Source organism: Podarcis pityusensis (genome assembly GCF_964106645.2).
Source record: "Podarcis pityusensis genome assembly, chromosome: 10".
NCBI lineage: Eukaryota > Metazoa > Chordata > Lepidosauria > Squamata > Lacertidae > Podarcis > Podarcis pityusensis.
The window spans coordinates 17,875,363-17,896,540 of record NC_138035.1 but is presented as its reverse complement, the minus strand read 5'-3'; the positions used below and the strand labels follow the sequence as shown (position 1 = coordinate 17,896,540).

Here is a 21,178-nt window from a genome sequence, read left to right as displayed (position 1 = left end):
CCTGTGTCAGGTGTGTGCATGTGGCCAGGTGGGCCAAAGCAGTGGCCAATAGGGCAAAGTAAGAGGCAATGATGATGATATAATATTAAATTTACATACCACTCTTCACCTGAAGATCTCAGGGCAGACAGATGTGGGAGAACTTGGCAAATATGGCCTGGCATATGGGTGATGGTGGGTACTTACCTTGTCTGAAGGTAGACTCTGAGGCACAATAATCCAGTGTAGTAGCATATCTGAAATCAGGCCAGAGCCAAAACGGAAGGATTAGCAGAAAACCCCATGGCTGCTGCTCCAGACTCCTTGGATGCAAGTGTAACAACTTTTTAAAAACCTATGGCTCCTACTGGGTTGAAGACCTGTGTATTTTCCAGAAATACACACAACGTGCAATTGGTACAGACACCTTGTTATCACATCAGGAGCAGGGGGGCTGTTAGATAAAGGCAACTTGTAGCCCTCCAGATTCTTCTGGATTCTCACTCGCATCAGTTCCATCCAGCAGGAATTCCTCTGGGCACGTGGGACTAATCTCTGCTCTTTGCCTGATTCAATTCTTCTAGGGAGATTCATTGCGTTGTTTCTTTGTGCCGGAACAGCTGGTGGATGAAAATGCATGCCACTGCGAACAGTGTGGCTTGGAAACACCACATCTACGGGTAATGTTGCCTTTGAACGTTAATTGGCAATTCAATCCTTGGAGCTTCATGTTGTTTCCATGTTGGATGAGGATATTTGTTCATAGAAGAATCATGGGGTCTGGCTTTTGGCCATTATTGGCAGGGCATTTTCTTTGAATTCAGAAGTTCCCAGATTCAATCTCTGGCATCTCTAGGTAGGGCTGAAATTCTGGAGAGCTGCGGCCTGTCAGGGTAGATGAGACTCAGCTAGATGGAGCAATAGCCTAGCAAGGCAGCTTCATGTGTTTCCAAGGTATTTACACCCCAATTCACAAGGTGGTTCCCACCCTGTATGAAGTGGTTGAGGTGACTGTGGCGTTCACACAGGGTCCCCGGACGTTTGACGGTCTATTGATCCCTGTGCCACCACTGTGATCACTTCCTCGCTGCCACCAACCCATTTCTCTCGTGTACACACTGAGTCCAGACAGTTGTTAACATTAAACCAAATAAACAAGTTTATTTTATAAGCATTAACAAGTTTATGGTTTCAGATAATTTTTCTTCTCAGTTTCTTAATCTTAGTTTCTTTACTGACCTATACCTTCCTAATACCTTCTAACTGATTATCCCAACTGTTTTAACTGACTCCTCTTAACATATTCTCTCACATCAAACTAGCCCAACCCCCAGACTTATCCTCCCTCTCCCTTCTCTAACTCCAGACTCACTTCTTAACAACTCTAACTCTAACTCCTCCCCTTGGGTTCCTACTGGTTAATCATTTTACACTTAGTGAACCTTTTCCTTATGACCCAGTATGATGTCACACACCTAGGAGGGCAAACGCCACAGTGACTAGTGGCAATTTGCTAAACGCAGCATTGGGATCTAGGTTTTCAGAAGGGTGAAAAGGGCGTGATTTCCCTGGATCAGTAGTCCCTTGCAAGAATGCTTTGCAACTATTTTATGCTGACCTCTGTATTCCAGCCTTTGTCTTTCATTGTTGGTGTGCATCGATTTTGCAGGGCATGAGAGTTACACGTCTGCCACAGACATTGATGCTGCACCTAAAGCGTTTCTGCTGCACAGAAGGCAGCCAGACCCGGAAAATCAGCCATTCCTTAGCCTTCCCACAGAGCCTAAATTTCAGTGAGATCCTGACGCCAGAACAGTACAACCAGGATGCACAGGAGGTGGGACACTTACCTGCATCATCATTCGCTTCGGACTTAGAAGGCATAATGAAATGGCCCAGAGCGGATGTGGAGAACTTCTGGTTCTTCCAACATTGATGAACTGCAATTCCCATCAGGAAGCATGGTCAATGGCCTGGGATGAGGGGACTATTAGTTCAGCAATGTCTGGAGGACCACAGGTTCCCAGCCTATGGGCTAAAGCAGGAGGGTGCCTTGCCTGGACTGAATGTTCAGGTCCTCTGAGACTGCATCTGTTTCCACCATGGTCAACCAAGTGCTTTCATCACATTCTGGGATAACTTATTCAAGAACTGCAGAGCAATATTAGTCCCAAGAGTGGAAGTTTGCATTTTGTCCACCCTTGTTTCTATGGACGCTGTTCTAGATGCTCTCAGTATTATGAAGCAGGAATTAACAGGTCCCAGAAAGGGATGTCATTTCAACTTCAAGGTTGCTATACTGTTTGTTCTGCAACAGTATTTGAGGAAGACATTGTTGTCTCCTATCCCCACCCCACAGCAGAAATTCCCCTCCTTAAGAGGTACGTTCAAGGAAGGCATAAGGATGAAGCGCTTTGGTGGGTGGGGAGTCAGAGAAGCACGATGGTCTATTCTCTTAAAAAAGCGGGGAGAATAGGTAGTGCTTTTTCTGGGGGTACTCAAGGCTCCGCAGTACTGGCACCTCCCCCCCCCAATGTTAAAAGTGTGGCACTTACTGTAACAACTTCATGGTGAGTACCACCACCTTTTTTCTATTAAAAAAGCACTGGGAATAGGGAATTAGAAGTGCTATGCAACTTAAACAATGGAAAATGGAAAACATTTCTCTAAATTTGAAATGGAGATTAAGCCTGCCGAAAATGTTGTTTTGGGTATATTGGACCCCAAAACATTTATTTATTTGATTTGCATTTCCTCCAAGGAGCTCAATGTGGCATTCATGGTTTCCTCCCTCCCCATTTTATCCTCAAAACAATCTGTGAAGTAGGGTAGGCTAAGAGACAGTGACCAGTCCAAGATTACCCAATGAGTTTCATGTCTGAGTAGAGTCTTGAACCCAGGTCCTAGTCCAACCATGACACTACACTGGATCTTTATCTCAGGAAGGCACTGTCTAATACAGAAAGATACTGGAGGTGTAATGCTGGAAAGGCCTCATTGAGGCATATGATGTGGTCCTGCCCAGTGATAGTAATTCCCTGTTTTGTATCTCTCCTGTCTTCCATTGAAAATATCTTTCTATGACTCTTTCCAGGATGATGGGCTGTATGATCTGTTTGCGGTTGTTGCACACTCGGGATCAGCTAACTTTGGTCATTACTCTGCATACATTTGGAGTCTCACGGAAAGCAGGTGGTATTGCTTCAACGACTCGAGCGTCTGTCAGGTGAGGAAGGCAGCCTATATGTGGCGTTGTGCCGGCTTCCCTTCCCTTCCACCTCTCCTGGCAAAATCAGGGTCTGAGATCTAACCACGATGTGTGTCAGCGCATTGAAAAAGGTTGCAAGCCATGCTGGACGATGGTCCAAATCCAGACCTAATTGTGCACAAACAAGAAATGGGCATTTGAATGGATGTCAGAATGCACTTCCCATTCAAAGCCATGTAGCACTACAGATAGACACCTCTGATTTATGCTAGTGGTTCCTGATCCAGCTAGGGCCAGTTGTGAATAACGGTGCAATCCTATACATGTCTACTCAGAAGAAGGTCCCATTGAGTTATGGGACTGGAGTCTTGGGCAATTTTATAGATTTTATATATAAAACATGGGTTAATTGGCTTGAGTCTGAAGCAGCCCTAATTAAAAGATAACCAAGTCCAGTAGCAGCAAAAATTACATAGAATCATAGATTTGTGGAGTTGGAAGGGATTCCGAGGGTCATTTAGTCCAACTCCCTGCAATACAGGAATCTCAGCTAAAGCATCCATGACACCCAACATCTTTGGGTAATATTTAGAACAAGATGTGTGTAAAAGGTCTTAAACCTCTGCATAGTGGTCTGGGAAAAGATCTTTACTTTATAAGTGAATTACACATCTGCTTAAAAGGTTAACCCAAGATTTTTTCAATTAAAAAAAAAATACACACAGAGTCATCTATCAGCTGTGTAACAACTTATAATAATTCTCTTCATCTATTATAAGAAAAAAAGTTTTAATATTAGCTCTATATTTTATGTGCTTTTGCAATGGATGTGAGTGGGGTTTTGAATCTGTCTCATTCGCTTGCTCCTTGTACTGTGTATTCTGCAGGTATCCTGGGATGATGTCAAATGTACCTATGGAAAAGCATATCTCCGCTGGTAAGGCGGGCCGACTGTTTTTTTTTAATATATATATAATATTTATTAATTTTCCAACAATTTAAACACAACACTACAAAAGAAAAAGCATAAAAAAAGAAGACAATGCAATACAATACAAAAACACTACAAAACACTAACACATAAAACTAATAAAACAAAAAACAAAACCCATTTAAAACACATCAAACAATTTCATTATCTTATCTTTCGTTCACTTGTTTCCATGACCTCCTCACACCTCCCTTTTTGTATTCCACTTCTGTTAATTGTTTCAGCAATTCCTTTCCATCTTCCTCTGTTTTCTATCCTATAATTATCTTAACACATTCTAACCTTATTTTCCCTTTAATACTCTATTAATCTATTTATACTTAATTCCTTATAACATTTCTACTAAAGCCATATAACTTCATTCCAACATTTTTCTAACATTCATTAATTTTACAGTATTTCTGTAAATAGTCTTTGAACTTTTTCCAGTCTTCTTCCACCGACCGACTGTTTTTTCTCTTAATCCTACTGGAAGACCTGGGGGGCGGGTGCTGGAGGAGGCAGTGAAATGAGTATGGCTGGCTGTGTGGAAAACAAAATAAAAAAACCATTGCATTTTGGTTTGGAATGAGCTGGTTTCAAGATGAGCTTTTTCCACCCTAGGCGTTTATTGTTGGGAAGAAATTGGATCAATGGTCCAAGTAGGTATAGGGCATCTTCTTAATCCTGTGTACTCTGTTGGATAGAGATTTGAGGACTAACTACAGGTTGACCACTGTGCTGTTTGGTTTTGACTTGCTTATTTTCTCCTTCCTGTAGGGGTGAAACAGCCTATCTCCTGGTTTACCTGAAAAGGAATTGTGGGAAGCTCTGTTCTGATTGACTCAGGGCAACTACAGGGAGGTTGCAATTTTTTTTTGTCCAGATTCTCCAAATACCAGATGACTGACTGTCCATCACATTTGTGCAGGAGAGTACAAGCGATATGTGAACTCAAAGCACCAGGAAGGGAGACCTTTTGGAAAGAAGGCTCAGAAACACACACTTTTATCTGCAATCTGTCTTTGGAAGTTACACAGTGCCTCACTTTCAGACCCTCTGCAGCCGGCTAGTACAGGAGACGGGGCCAGTGGTTTAAGTGTCTTGAGACTTGTATTTTCACGAGGATACTGAGAATTGTTCTAAGAGAGCTTATACTCCCCTGCCGCCACACAGTGGTCAACACACTTTTCATAAAACTAGTTCCCAGGATTTTCTGCACAGTTGAGCCAGCTTATATGCAGCATAGAATTACCCTTCATCTCCCCATCCCAACCTCTCTGTTCTACCTCAGCCGTGACACTTAGCTGCCCCTTTATAAAGCAGAACCTGCAGGGGGGTAGAGACTATGGCAGATCCTCGCATATCACATGCAATGGGCTTCTGGACCCAAGAAGTACAGAAGTTGGGATCTGCTGGGCATATCAAAACCAGCTGCAATATTCAGTCTCCTTTGCTCACACACTAACATGGAAGCATTTACTTATAGTAGGTGGTGCAATTTTATTTCAGCCATCTGCGTGTTAGATGTTTCTGGGTATGGGTGTCACTAGTAGATGGTGCAACTCATTTAAAAAACGACTCAAGCATTTGTCCTACACAGGGTTCAGGCACTCTTAAGCACATTTGATTTCAGTGATTACAAAACAGGCAATTTAGCATGAGACCACACAATGTAGTTCTGTCTAGCACAGAAACATCTGTTTGGATAATCTTATTTTCCTAGTATAGATAGGAGTTGCATAGAATCTCTGTTAGCATCTTATGCCTTATTCTAGATGTTAACTGACATTATTATTTAGTACATATTTTATATAAGCTGCTTGCATGAAAATAAAGCAGTTTATTGTGAAGCAGCCCTGCTGTTGGCAGATTACCTCATTTAACTTTAAATTAAATTGACAACTTGGAGAAATGTGCATTTCTTGCTATGCCACAGGAGTATTTGCTTTTATTTATTGAGTTTTTCTGTGTTTTGCCTTGCCTTGTAAGGCAGCGTAAATAAAATAAAAATATCAATGGGCTGCAATAACAACTCGAGACTAAGACTAATTTTTCCAGGCTATCAGCTAAACTATTTTATATTTATGCTCCCTGTATTGTATTTATGCTCACTGGGAATACTTATTAAACCAACATGTGTGCCATGCTAAATAGGTGCCTATGAAAACAACGTCGACAACAAAAATCCTCTTATTTCTCCTCCACTTCTGCAGATGAAATCAAAGAATCATTCACACGGCTAGAGTAGCTTTCATTTGTGCTGAAATGTATTTTTGATACTGTGAGTGCTGCGGAACTATGGTGGCTCCTTAGAATGGGAGAGGGGTGGGGGGATGAGTTGTCATTCATCATCTGGTGGCTGATAGTTTGGGTGCTCAGCAAATCTGAAACAAAACCAAAGAGTCATTGTCTTGAGGCATAATAATAATAATAATAATAATAATAATAATAATAATAATACCTTTATTGTCATTGTACATCCTGTGTACAATGAAATTAAACAAGCCCCCCCCAAACATTCAATCTCTTATCGAACAACGCACCACCTCACAAGTCAATTGCGCTATGTTATTTTCCGTTCAACAGGCTAACAGCCCACAGATAGAAGCTATTTTTTAGCCTGTTGGTACAGCTGATTATCCTATATCTCCTGCTCGAGGGTAGAAGATTAAAGAGGTGATGGCTGGGGTGTGAGTCATCCCCGAGAATTTTTCTCGCTCTCCTAAGGCAACAATCCCTTGCAATGTCATCTAGCGGACTCAAGGCACAGCGCATGATATCATGTGCTGTAGTCACCATCCTCTAGAGACCAGGCCAGCATACCACACTCTGATACAATATGAAAGGACACTTTCTATTGTGGACCGGTAAAAGGAGTTCATCAATTGTTGTTTAACATTATTCTTTCTCAAGACCCTGAGGAAATGGAGCCTCTGTTGGGCCTTTCTGACCACCTGAGTTATGTTGATTTTCCAAGTGAGGTCCTCACTAAGGTAAACTCCCAGGAATTTAAAGGAGGAGACTCTCTCCACACCACACCCCCCGATATACAACGGGGCAGGTTCCCCTCTCTTCCTCCGGAAGTCCAACACCATCTGCTTTGTCTTACTAATATTTAAGTGCAAGTTATTCTCTAAGCATATTGATTAGTTGCCAGCCACTGTCTCATAAGACCATTTCACACAGTACATAGTAACCACCCCAAGTTTGCCACTGAATGCCCACTCAGCAGGGAGGCTGAAAGTTGATCCTGCATTCCCAGTTTATGCACATGCAGAGAAAATCAAATGAGATGATCTCTCTAAATATGGGTTGCTAGCCCACTACCAGTTCCACTCCTTCCTAGAGGCTTCTAAATACTGCGGGGAACACCCTGGAATTCTCTCAATGGTACTATAATTGGCTTTACTTGGGGCAGTTTCGAGGGCAGTTGTAAAACAATGCATAGGGCCAGCTAGTTTAATTTCCCACAAAAGGAAATTATGCATTGGCTGAAGGGAGCATAAGATTTTTTTTTTTTTTTTTTTTGTATGAGATCCATTCGTTGTCAGTTTGTTTCTGGGCAAAAAAATGAATTCAGAGTAATGGCACATACCTTTAAATCCCTTTACAAATATACTCAGAAACAGAGTAGCAACTAAAATATGTCAGATATTTTCTTCCTTTTGCTCTCGCAGTATGAATTCTTGCATGAACCACTTTTATGTATCCATATGCATACTATTTAAATATGACTTACATTTCCGCTTTTGAAAAGCTCATGTTTTTGTGAAGGCCATCAATGGATTTCATATCCTCCTCAGACAGCTGGAAAGTAAATGCCTGTCAGGGGGAGAAAATAAAATGCTGAGGTGCTTTTTTACCTCATGTCTTCTTTTTGCACCTCAGAGCTGTGCACCTTTTTCCAGCAACAAAGATACCAAAGCGAACTTTGCTACCACCTTCCAAAGTTTATTTCCTTCATTTAACAGCTTCAGCCCAGATGTCCTCCCACTGAGGGAATTTTATATGCATAGCAATGTAGGTTTGCAATAGAACAGGAGTGGGGAAACTGTGGCCCCCCCAGATGTGAATGGACTCCAACTCCCCATCAGTCTCAGCCATCATGTCCAATGGTCAGGGATGAGGGAGGTCATACTCCAGCGAATGTAGTTCAGTACTTCTTCTTGCAGTTCATAGCTAAACTACTGAACTTGCTTCCATGAGAGACAGTGACAGCCACCAACTTGGATGGCTTTAAACATTAGACAAATTCATGGTAGATAAGAATACCAATAGTAGTGTTGGGCGTCAGAGAATCCAACTCCCCATAGTAGGTTGCCAATAATGGATAAGACAAGGAAGTTCTTACCAATGTTGTTTATTCAATAGTCATAGAGAGAGGCTTAGAAATTCAGCCTCTTGTAGTACAGTGGTACCTCAGGTTACATATGCTTCAGGTTACATACGCTTCAGGTTACACACTCCACTAAGCCAGAAATAGTGCTTCAGGTTAAGAACTTTGCTTCAGGATAAGAACAGTAATCGTGCTCCGGCGGTGCAGCAGCAGCAGGAGGCCCCATTAGCTAAAGTGGTGCTTCAGGTTAAGAACAGTTTCAGGTTAAGTACGGACCTCTGGAACGAATTAAGTACTTAACCCGAGGTACCACTGTAATGGTTTTTTCTCCGAGTAAATCTTCACTCCCCTTCTCCCCAATCGTCAACAGCACCACCCACCTTACGGTTTCCACTTAGGGCCATCTGTCTCAGAGCCCTTTGCTCTCCTACTTTTAAGACTTGCCGGGTTCTGGGAGAAGGGGTGTGTGGAAGGCTTTCTAGTGATAACGTGTCAGCCAGTTGCTCCGGCTCTGCTTCCTCCTCTCCTCCATCCATCATTTCCCAACTTTGCCCCTCATCTGCCTCTCATCTGTGACCTTCTGCAAACCACTGTTGTAAATCTATACTGTCTTCCTCATCTCTGGAAGGGTCAGGCTGGGGAGGCGGTCTCCACCATTCCTCCTCCTGTCCATTCCCTGACAGGTAGCTAGTCATGATGGTTCCAACTCTGCCCTCCTGGCTGGAAGCAGTGATGCTTCGGAATACCCACTGCTGGAAACTCCTCCAACATACTGAGTCCCCAAATCAAGATGTGCATCTTCCCTCCCACACGAGTCATGTGACCTGTGAGATCACAGTGTCCAAATGACGGGCTTTTTCAGTATTTTTTTTTAATGGATTTATATACACTGATTTACCTGGGCATTTTCCTCAATTCGCTTTCTGGTGTAGGTCTTCACTAGGACCAGCAGGCCGCGCTGCAGTTGGTAGCGAATAGCCACGAGAGCTGGGGTTTTGTTGTACTTCTTGGCAATTGCAACCAACAAAGGGTCTTCAAGCAGGGGAGGAGTGTCTGGATTTAACCTGTTGGAGAGCAACATGTGGAGAAGGTGTGTTTCTGGTGTCAAGATGCACAAATGTACACGCACAACTATAGGATGGGGGACACTTGGCTTGACAGTAGTATTAATTAATACAGTATTGGCCTAGTCCATGCAATATACACTAAATATTTTGTATTTAAAGCTTGGTTAGTCTATTTGAATTAATATAAGTTTTTAGTATTGTGCTCTACCCCCTCTACCAATAAATCGCAAACTCATAGGTTGCACGTGGATCATTCTGTAGCCAAAATGGTAGCATTTGTGCACAAAAGAGAGGTTTTTTCTTTGCTTAAATACAATCTGTATTGGGGGCGCAGGCGGGCTAAGGCAGGAAAGAAAGGCCCAAAGAATCCTGTGTGCCTGCTGGAGAGTTGATGTTCGAATCAAATGGAGGATCCTGGAGGAATGCATAGCTCATTGTCTTGAAGGAGAACTCAATATTCGTTGCTGGTCCCACTTGTTAAAAATAAGCATTTAAGTAGTTTCCAATATAGATAAAAACAACACAAAGCCACTTCCGCCTTCAGAGGAGGTGGGATTGCGGGCTGCACGCCCCCACCACGCGCACCGTGGCTGGCTCTCAGCCTCCACTCGATTGAGGGAATCCCCGGCTGCGTCATTCCCTGAACAGCCAATCGGCTGGCTTGGGGTGTGTAGCCTGCCCAATTTAACACAGGGGCGGCCGGGGATCTCCCTTTTTTGCCGCCTCCATCTGCTCCGGTTTCCCACCCTCCCGTCTTTGACCTTGTATGGACCTTGGTTGGTCACCGTTAAGGGGCCTGGTAGGAAATTTTCCACTTGGCAAATTGGCACCAGCCGCTTGGTTTTTTGCCTACCTCGTAGCAAATCGTCACAACTTCCTTGGTATTGGCGGTTAGGCATTGGCATTGGTATTGTTATGTAGATGAAGGGAGAGGAAGTGCCATCACCTCCCCCGCATATTGACGGGTAGCCTGATAAAGGATTCCGGGGGCGTGGCCCTGTCTGAAGCCTATAGAGATGAGGGCCTAAGGCACGCCCCCGATTGGTGACCCCGGGGGAGATCCTAGTTGACTTCCCGGACTTCAAGCAAACAGGCTGAAGCTGGATAGTCGGTTAGGACCAATGCCTAAGCCAATACTGTTCATCACCTGTAACCAATAAAGTTGTGGCCTTATTTAGCTCATTAACCTTAATTAATTGTGCCATGTGTCTTTATTTCCACTGGGGGAGGGCGGGAACTCGCCACGCAATTCAAACTTCTGAGACACACGAAATAAGCTATGTTAAAAGAGAAATGCTATAATTACTTACAGTAAATGCAAGCCTGGATGCAGGGTCCTTTCATCTCTGCCATTCTACTGCTTAAAGCGACATTAAAGATAATGTAAATATGATTGAAAAACAGCACAAAATTTCAGAAGCAGAAATTATTAAAAAGTCCCCTGCCTGCAACATTTAAAAACATGTTTGGGAGAAGTCAAGCAGTTACTAAAGAACAACAACACTTCAGCAATGGGAAGGTTTCTGAGAATGTCTAAAATGGGAGGGGAAGAACATTGTAAATCTCTCTCTGGAATGAATTCCCCAGTTGTGGGGCCACTATAAAAAAGGCCCTGGTGCTGGTATCCACCACGAGGATCTTTATTAATTGTGGGACCAAGATTACAATCTTCAGAGCTAGTGTAGATGCTGGGGAATAGTGGGCATAGATGGTGCCTGAGGTGGTCCCGAAATGTTTTGGCTTCATCTCTTACCAGCTAGGGTCTCTTTGGGAACCCAGGACACAATATCCTTCCATGATGATATTGTTTGACTTGCAGAAGGCCAGCATCTTGCTTTGGTTCCGATAAGGATGGCATTCAACCTGCAGATTCAGAATCCCCCAACACAACCCAAAAGTGAGAATTCAGATGAATGAAAGAATACAGTGAAATAAAAGAAAGACAGAAAAGCAGAAGCATGCTATTATTTCTTGAAAAATCTGGCTGTTACCTTTCTTAAAGTGTACTGTGTTTTCTGATGCATCAGAATCTTTAGATGACCATTCTTGCATTTGTGGTTTCCATTGCCACGCTCCTCGTCCGTGAAATATGTGTTAACCAGAGATGGGGGACAAGGCTTATTCTCCCACAATCTCTTGTCACTCCAGCCCTGTTGGAAATATTCTGGGCACACTGTCCTGCCTGCAGTGTATCTATTCCTGCCCACTCAGTCTCTGAATTTTCAATTTTGAGCAGAAAGGTCTGATGGGGGATTTACCTGGCTTTCCATCAACTTGAGCAGATGATCTGGGACTTTGTTTTATCAGGGTCTCAAAAAACTCAAATTTCGAATCAAATTGGGAGAGAAGACATCGGAAAATAAAATTGGTGCTGAGGGGGGCACAAGATTTTTCAAAGGGGGCAGTTTTATCTCACATGTAAGGAAGTAATTATATAGTTCTAAGTACTCCTCCCTGTGTAAATGCATTTTGTGAAAAGTGTCTTTTATTGAAGTCACCACTGTGACTCAGCAATGGTGGAAAGTACGGGGGGAGGACATGAGAACTAATTGTCTGGGGGGGACTGTCTCCCCCCCCTTACCCTCTCTATTGCCTTTTATGAATTGGATAGTGCATCAAGGCTGGGCAGACAGTACAAAGAAGCCCTGATTTAAGTGAAACTATCTGTACCACTAGGGATGCGGGTGGCGCTGTGGGTTAAACCACAGAGTCTAGGGTTTGCCGATCAGAAGGCCGGCGGTTTGAATCCTCGCAACAGGGTGAGCTCCCGTTGCTCGGTCCCTGCTCCTAGTCATGCTGACCACATGACCTGGAAGCTGTACGCTGGCTCCCTCGGCCAGTAAAGCGAGTTGAGCGCCGCAACCCCAGAGTTGTCCACGACTGGACCTAACGGTCAGGGGTCCCTTTACCTTTTTATCTGTACCACTGTCTCTGTGGTACTGGGAGATCATAGCTGCACACATCTCATTGTCATTCCATCACTCCTGCTTAGCTACCAGATTGAATGCCTTGGTATGATGGCCTGGGAATCCTATTCAGAGGCTGAACCGGAGGAATCCCAGCCTGCGCAGGAGTCCCCGCCTCCAGGGCCAGCTGAACTGGGGCAGGGCCTTGATTCTGAAGTGCCTGCACCTGTGCCGGATCCTCAGGAGCCGGCACCAGGTGAATCCATTCTGGCTCCAGAGGTGGTTGAGGACTCAGTGCCTACAGCTGAGTCTCCCCCTGGGTCCAGTAACCCTTCAGCCTCTCCTGAACTGCAGAGGCTCAGGGCAGAGAGGCGAAGGGAACTGGTTTCTCCCAGGAGGAGTGCTCGCCTTAAGGCCAGGAGAGGCGGGTCTCCTGGGGGCTGGGACCGCCCCTGGCCTCAGAGAAGATAAAGGCCAGTCAGCCCGGTCCCAGGTTGCGGGAGCAACGTCGTCGCGGAGTACCTGCTCCTACCTGGACCCAGATCTGACCTTCCAGTGTTCCTGTCCCCGCCCGGCTTCCAGCTTCTGACCCTCCAGTGTTCCTGTCCCCGCCCGGCTTCCTGCTTCGGACCTCGCCTCGCTCCTTGTGAACTGTTTCCAGGCTAGTGACTCAGGACTGGACTTTGACTATGACAACGGTAACCTTCCCCCCGGGACCAGCACACTTGGACTAGTATGCTCTGGTCTCATTTGGTTACATGATATACACCAGTGCCCAAGTGAATCAGGGCTGCTTGTGTGCAACAGCTTTGCCCTGATGCCTAACTCAAAAGCTGTTCGCTCCCCAACTGAGAACTTCCAGAGTCCCCACAAGAGGCTGTGTGGGCCCTGACTGCTTGCAGGCCTCCTTCTACCTGAGATGCCTGTTTCAAACATTATGGATTCTCCACACTTCCTTTTGTCTGAGGTTTCAGAAGTCTTGATTAAATGAGAACTCATTACTGGTTCCAGGAATTTAGGGGAGTCCACCCCACAACTCATATCTTCTTGTGACTGGATCGGCAATCTTATAGCCTTAAGCAAGTTTTTTAAGGGAATGGCTGTGTTCATCAAAACAAAGGTCCTCTCACAAAAGAGCTTAAATAAAGAAGCTTTCAACCATGCTTGGAACAAACCCCTAGAAAAAGCAATCACACTTGACCTGGTTTATCACTGGCTTGTATTTCAATCCTGGCTTGTTGAGGATCAATTCTAGCTGCTTACGGGTGAAGTTGGACACTCCGATGGACCTCACCAAGCCGGCATCTTTGCACGCCTCCATTGCCTGGCAAAGAAAGCACAACATGTTTGTTGAGTGGTGTTTGTTGAATAGCTGAGACCACACTCCCCCCCCCCCAGGTTAAGATTGGAGGCTAACTCATATACTCCCAAGACTGTGCAATAATTCACCAGCTCTCCTAGGTGCCATTGTGTGAGTCATTGTTCTGGACATGCCTCCTCTGGTGGAAGGCTACTGTGCTCTGTATCTGAATGACTCAAGGGATGGATTTGCTAATCCCAGGCACCTACCTCCCATGTCTGACGAAGATCTACGTTGTCAAAAATTGGTTTTTTGTCTTCTCCCATGGGAAATAAATCTGGTCCAGGCTGGAAAAGAAGGAGGCGGAGGGAATAACTGCTGGTCAGGCCTAGAAGTTCTCTTATCTCTGTAATACTATCTAATATTAATGGACAGTAATAAAAAAGAGAGTTCCACAGTGCAAGGATCTGTGGGAAACTCAAATCACAAGCACCACATTTCACATTCTTGTTTATTCAAGAGGAATAAAGCATTACTTTAGCCAGGAAAAAATATTTACGTTGCAATATTAACTCAGTATCGTTTCATTTAATCCAGAGGTGTGGAATCAGTGGATCTCCAGGCTTTGGTGGCCTCCAAGTCCCATCTGCTGCAGCCAGCAAGGACAATGATCAGGGATGATAGGAGTTGCAATTGAGCAACATCTGGAAGGCCACAGGTTCCCCAAACATGCTTTAATTCTTTCTGTGCCCCATAGAACAAACTGTCTTCTCTATCTGCACAGGTCCTCATGTCTCCATCCCCGTTTTTCTTTCCCTCACTCCCTCGTTGTTAGACAAATTTGCCCCAGGGATCCTCACCAGAGGGAGTCAATTGCTCTGTGAGAAGAAGGAGTCGGAAACTGAGATCAGGCAAAACCAAAAGCTGTTTATTCTTGAGATAGCGCTGTACGGGTAACGCCCCAGCTTGTGCTGTAAAGAGGGCTCTGTCTTGTTTACATCAAAGGTACTTTATACCCATCCAAATTTCCCTCCTACACAGGGGCGTAGGAAGAGGGCGGGGCGGGCTGCCCAGGTGCCATCATGTAGGGTGTGTGTGACAAATTATCAAGGAACAATTACTGCCCTACTAGGGCGGTTCATAAAAACTTTTTTTTTTTTAAATGCCTGCTCCAAAGGACTTATCTTACTACACTAGGGATTATACAGCTATATATGAAATTTCATGTATATCAGTTAATATTTTGACTCTCCTTCACGAAAATAGCTGTTTACTTGGCCGTTTTCTTATGTCGTAAAGGCTGAAAATTCAGTTCAGTGTTTTCCTTTTCAGATAATATAGAGCATGGTGAAATCACAATAAATAAAACCTCCCCTTCAGTAGTTCCAAGCACTCCTACAGGTTCCACATAATATCTGTACTGCGTTGTTTAGTGTGGCAGCACCTGAACTTTGGAACACCCCGCCTATTGCAATAAAGCACGTGCCTTTGCTAAACTCTTTTCAGGCACCTGCTAAAAGAATTATTATTAAGGCAAACATACCTAGATGCTTAGGAAGTTGAAGTAATTTTAATCTTAATATTATAGCTTTTGTATGTTTTAAAGTAGGATTGCTAATTTTTATTGATTTTACTGCTGTGGTATTTTTTGTTTTTTTGTTTTAGTAAACCACTTTGCAGGTTTTTAAAAATAAATTTTATTAAATAAATAAACAATAAATGTAAATAAAATAACACAAGCCAAAACACAATCCATCCTGTAGATTTAAATATCTATCCACAGTCGCCTACTTGTTATCAGAGGCCCAGAATCCACATTCCTTTGTAAGAAAATATGAAATAAAGGCAAACCATTTTTGCAGGCAAAATAAATAAATAAATATTAATGTGTGTGTGTGTGGGGGGGGGTGACAAGAAATTTTCCGTACTGGGTACCACCTGACCTTCCTACGCCTGTGCTCCTACATTCTCCTATTGGTTAGGAGATTGCAGTTTACAGACTTCCTGGTCCGCCTATTTCATATTTTCCCCTTGATATACAGTGGTACCTCGGGTTACAGACGCTTCAGGTTACAGACGCTTCAGGTTACAGACACCACAAACCCAGAAATAGTACCTTGGGTTAAGAACTTTGCTTCAGGATGAGAACAGAAATCGTGCGGCGGCAGCAGGAGGCCCCATTAGTTAAAGTGGTACCTCAGGTTAAGAACAGTTTCAGGTTAAGAACGGACCTCCGGAACGAATTAAGTTCTTAACCCGAGGTACCACTGTATAGCCCTTTTAAGCATACACAATAGCTTTCTAACTGTTCTCCATTTTCCTTCATGGTCCCAAGTCACCCACAAACCGTCCTAATACTTTATAAGGCATTATGTTTTGGCTATTACGAGTTTTCTCTTTCTTTGCAATGCAAGTAGTTACAACAGCAAGGCACGGTCATTTCTGCTAAGCTTTCCTTACCCGTTCATCCTACACTTGCCAAGTCTGGCTCTGCACATGATTTCTTTCTTATGATGCCGATTGTGGTTAATGTAATCACTATATGCAGATGTTTTCTTTAACTGGCATGGTTTCGCCTCCAAAATCTGGGAGTGATCATTCTTTGATTGAGATATGTTCTAACAGAGAATTGTCAGTATCTCTAGGAAATGACAATTCCCAATGTTCCTTCAGGGAATAAAATATTTTTAGTAGGCTCTCCCCCCTCCTCCCCCCAATTCAAATATTGTACTCAATACTTGCATTATGACATCAATAATTATTTACCTTCATAGAAAATGGATTGTGAATTATGAACAGATCCATGTAGTCAAACTGGAGTTTCTTCAGCGATTCTTCTAAGCATTTCCGAACCAGCTCAGGGCGGTGGAAGGTACTCCAAAGCTGTCAAATATATAAAGAGATTTATATTTTCACAGAGCCATAGAGTTTTTGGGTCTCGGGACCATATAGCTGCGGCAGATGACTATTCTAGTGTGCACAGTGTTAAGGGCAAAGTCAAATATTGTTCTGAAGCGTATGTTAAATTGCTGTGGTGAGGTAAAGTAATTAAAAAAATCATTATTGCTAATAAACAATATTTTTACCATTTATTTATTAAATTTCTATATTGCCCTTCATCAAAAGTTCTCAGGGTGGTTCACAAGATAAAAGCACAAGATAAAAGCACAAATAAATAGTCAAAACAGAATTCCTCCTCCCACAAACAGGTTTAAAAAGGGTGTAGAATATTAATCTGTCCAAGGCCTCATTAAAGGGGAACATTTTGACCTGGCGCCTAGAGGTGTATAATGAACCTCCTTGCAGAGAGCATTCGCCCAACAGGGAGCCATGCAGAAAAGGCCCCGTTCTCGTTTTGCCGCCCTCCGAGCCTCACATGGAGGAGGCATACAAAGAAGAGCCTCACAGGATGAACACAGACTCTGGGTAGGTTTATATCGGGAGGGGCATTTTCCTCTGATTTTGTTAAATAATGTCTGTGAAATTGCATCATGATGCAGGCACTATATTCTAACCTTTAAAATAAAAAATAAAAAATACCAAACTCACTTTTCCAGTGTAGAAAATGTCTTCCCTTTTTATTGTTCCGTCTGCAATCTTCGCACGAACGGCCTGCCCAACGTGCTCCTCAGTCTGGTATACATATGCACCATCAATATGACGGAAGCCGAATTCTATTGCTATCTTTGTAGCCTCCTCACACTTACTTTTTTGAACCTGCCAGTTGAAAAGGTGAAAAAGTTAGTCAAGGTCTTTGCTTCAGTGGGGAAATTTATATCAAAGGGTACCTGTAAGTCACATTTATGTGTGTGTTGGATGTTCGATATAATATTTTGCCACCAGATGGTGACATGGAGTCCTATTTTTAACTACCTGTTTTCCCTGTTTAAATTTACAACACTTTAAACTGAAACACTTATTTGATGCGTGGAGATCCAGCCTTGATGGTGCCTGGGTCCTGTCCAGGGTGGAGAACCTAAGATAGTTAGGTGGCGCATTGCAAGCCTCATTGTGGCAACTCCTGCAGCCAAGGTGGCGCCAAATGTCTTGCTCTGCTTCCCACTGGATCACATCAGCGAGGATGAGAGGGGAGCCTTTTCATCTGGGCAGCCCAGGACCTCCATACTCACTGCCCAGGCTTGCACCCCAGGGAAGTCACTTTGGTGCTGCTAACGCAGCAATTTTTACTTTCCCCCGGAGGCACACTCCATTGTGTCTTAGGGCAGACAGATGCCAACAAGAAGGATGGAGGGATTCACATCATTGACTTGCTTCTCCCACGGCCATAGCCTTGGATTCCAGCAGAAATCAGGCTTGGCTCCATCTCTCAGCTGCCCAGCCTGCTTTCTGCTTCCAACTCCTGGATCTCTCTCTCACACACACCCTAGTTTTTGTCTTTCTAACTACCCACCCATTTGCCCTCTGGCACAGAGCTGCTTCATTCATTACCATAACTATTCATATTTAAGGGGCCATTTCCAAGAGATTTGCATACCTGTCTCTTCATCAGCATGTATCTCTTTGTAGAAAATAGATTCTACCCTCACTTAGTATGTGAATAGAGCAGACATATGAATTGGAAAAATGGAAAAAGGAAAATTTCTTCGAAAAACTGAGTGGTTGCTTTTATTTGGTAAATTCATGATGTTCCTAGAAATTAATTTGATTACAAAACAAGAACGTACATTGATTCCCTCAATTTGTGTTGCTGGTGATATGGAATGGACCAAATGAAGACAGTTTGGATAAAGAATTGATTCTCTATGTATTGTTAGTGTCCAGAATAGTTAGCTAATGCCTGGTAATTTTGGATAATATTGTTACTCCCAACAAAACTAATAGTGGGCACTTATGGTTCTATGGATAGATTTTTTAAAAATATCACTAGAAAATATCACTAGAAATTTTGCATTGGGGACTTTGAACCCTGCAGCAATTCACACTGGAAACTGTTTCTCAGCTACAAACCATTCTTGGCTGCTGTGACCCAAGAAGTTCTCATGCACAATTGGCTTCTCAGATCAGGTGAGGTATCACATGCGGTGCTTTGCAATGTATGAAGCACCCAGCAGCTGGCAGGCATTTTGCTCTTCAAAAACAAGTTACAACAATCTGAGAGTTAAATGTTTTACTTACAGCATCCGGGGAATAGGTTCCAAACCCCAATATGGGGATTTTGTTCCCATCATTCATTGTAATGCCACGGTCTTTGCTAAGTGCCATTTTCTGCTTCTGTGCTTGTTCAGTTCTTGGCTCCAGGCTGAAACTGATCAACACTCTTGTAGGAAAAATTCGAGTGAGAAGAATGAAGTTCCTGTTTCCAATGAAATGTCTTCTGTTGGCACGATAGGAGGGGAGTGTCTATACAAATGTCCTGAAGAAATGAGAGAGAAGGGCAGGGAAACTTCCTAACCTATGCCCAAATTTTTATCGGTAACTTTCAGCAGAATGTCCTTTGGTACACCAGCAGCTTTCCTTGCTGACTTCTCAGCATTGCTTTCACAGACTAGATAATAGCTATCTTCATTGTGTTCTTCTTGTTCTTCTTTGCCTTCCAATAAAGGAAAGCAGAGGGGTGAGCAGACTTAAGCATTTGTTCCACGCAGCGTTCAGGCACCCTTAAAAAACTCTTGTATTTTGATAGCAAAAAAAAGCCAAAAAAAAAAAAAGCCAAGGAATAAAAATATTATGTTTAAAACAAAATTTACATACATTATTGCTAATGATTTATATTTTAATTTATTATAATCTTTTAGCTAGCATATTTCCCTTTGTGTGTTACACAATGCCTGTGAAATATGCATTTTAAGGAAACATCTTCCTTAGATATGATGAAATGGAAGTGACTAAGCCAGTGTTCTGTTGAAGCTAGAAAGAAGGGCAGGGACACTCCCTATCTTGCTCCAGACTTTGGATTAATTTGATTCCAACGAAGAGTTGCAGTGCTTACAAATGGCACATGTTAACTATACCGAAGTTTCTTAATTTTCACCACAGTGTCTTCTGAAACACCTATTGCTTTGATTGGTGACTTAGCATTGCTTTTGCAGGGCAAATGATAGTTGACTGATGGGGAAAAAAAGATTTAATCTGTTTATTATTAATAGTGTTCTGATAAAACTATTTAGAGACCTTCATAAACTTTGACATGTTAACTGTTAGATGTGGGAGAAGCAGGACTCAAAGCTAAGCAGATCTCCAGGTAGAGGTATTGAAATGAAACAAATATACTCAGAAACAAAATAACCAATGAAATATGTGGAGGCGTCTGTTGACTTAACAAAGCAGAATGCTCTGTATGCCAAAGGAGGGGGAAAAGGATGTAACAGACTCTCCAAGTGTCCCTATTTTCCGGGGACAGTCCCAGATTAACAGAAGCCATCCTAGTTTCTGATTTGATTCTGGAATGTCCCTCTTTTCCTTAAGGTAAAGGTAAAGGGACCCCTGACCATTAGGTCCAGTCGTGGACCTAGTTGCGTGGACCTTAGGTCCAATTGCGGTGCTCATCTTGCTTTATTGGCCGAGGGAGCCGGCGTACAGTTTCCGGGTCATGTGGCCAGCATGACTAAGTCGCTTCTGGAGAACAAGAGCAGCACACGGAAACGCCGTTTACCTTCCTGCTGGAGCGGTACCTATTTATCTACTTGCACTTGACGTGCTTTCGAACTGCTAGGTTGGCAGGAGCAGGGACCAAGCAACGGGAGCTCACTCCATTGCGGGGATTCGAACCGTCGACCTTCTGATCGGCAAGTCCTAGGCTCTGTGGTTTCACCCCTTATTTTTAACAGAGGGTATGGAGTTATGCAACCCCTGAGCCAAGGAGATTATTAACTGTACAAACTTTAGAAGACATCTGAAAGCAGCCCTGTGTAGGGAAGTTTTTTAATGTTTAATGTTTTTATATATGTTGAAAGCCGCCCAGAGTGGTTGGGGCAACCTAGTCAGATGAGTGGAGTTGGCTCCTATGCCTGAGTCATTTAGTCAAGGTGCTGAAATTTCTCTATTAGCAAACCTTAAGTTCACCAAATGGGACTACCCAGGATACCCTAAGGAGAAGACTAGGCTATTGCATTCCTATCTTTAGAGTGTGGATACGAGTTCTGATGATGGCAATCTATGCTCAGATGAAAGCTGCCACAAATACAACTCTACCCTTCCTGGTCTTATTATTTCAAGCAGTTGTACCAATACATATATTGCTAGATAAAGAAATAGCATTGTTTGTCCTCTTTCTGACTAAATGGGCTTTGCAGATGTACAGACAAAAGTACCTACATCTTTAGGTGACAGCCCCTTCATAGTACCACAGTTTTCAGGAGTCCCTGGGCAGAGGGAATGACCAACAGTGTATTGGAGGGGGAACACAGGGGAGTGTAGATCCATCACCTTCTCCAGAGCAGATGCAATGA

General features: G+C 43.3%; 2 protein-coding genes across 4 annotated transcripts in view; one reads left to right on the top strand and one right to left on the bottom strand.

Annotated features, from left to right (window-relative positions):
* USP18 (ubiquitin specific peptidase 18) overlaps positions 1-6,192 on the top strand; it is a 22,291-nt gene extending 16,099 nt beyond the window's left edge. For 2 of the 3 annotated variants that reach the window (XM_081023169.1, XM_081023167.1), the window contains exons 7-11: positions 564-659; positions 1,649-1,816; positions 3,074-3,205; positions 4,075-4,124; positions 4,938-6,192. In XM_081023169.1, coding sequence (XP_080879295.1) covers positions 564-659; positions 1,649-1,816; positions 3,074-3,205; positions 4,075-4,124; positions 4,938-5,001 — 510 coding nt within the window. In that variant the 3' untranslated portion in view covers positions 5,002-6,192. Of the gene's footprint in view, positions 1-563; positions 660-1,648; positions 1,817-3,073; positions 3,206-4,074; positions 4,148-4,634 lie in introns of all 3 variants that reach the window. The other variant, XM_081023168.1, reaches the window with a different exon arrangement.
* Positions 5,688-21,178, bottom strand: LOC308486386 (aldo-keto reductase family 1 member C3-like). Its single transcript, XM_081023199.1, has 10 exons — positions 21,045-21,178; positions 18,906-19,320; positions 17,319-17,486; positions 16,536-16,652; positions 14,039-14,116; positions 13,671-13,793; positions 11,317-11,426; positions 9,395-9,560; positions 7,900-7,982; positions 5,688-6,544 (listed from the first exon to the last, which is right to left on the bottom strand). The coding sequence occupies exons 2-10, from the start codon at positions 18,990-18,992 to the stop codon at positions 6,502-6,504; spliced, it is 975 nt and encodes a 324-aa protein (XP_080879325.1). The 5' UTR covers positions 18,993-19,320; positions 21,045-21,178; the 3' UTR covers positions 5,688-6,501.

What these genes read in the sequence shown, in the direction of transcription:
- LOC308486386 (XM_081023199.1), bottom strand. Translation starts at nt 18,992, where the DNA reads ATGGCACTTAGCAAAGACCGTGGCATTACAATGAATGATGGGAACAAA. An exon ending in ACATTTTCTACACTGGAAAA is followed by an intron (nt 16,653 to 17,318) that starts GTGAGTTTGGTA and finishes TATATTTGACAG; the next exon opens with CTTTGGAGTACCTTCCACCG. An exon ending in TCCCAAAGAGACCCTAGCTG is followed by an intron (nt 9,561 to 11,316) that starts GTAAGAGATGAA and finishes GCTCTCCAACAG; the next exon opens with GTTAAATCCAGACACTCCTC.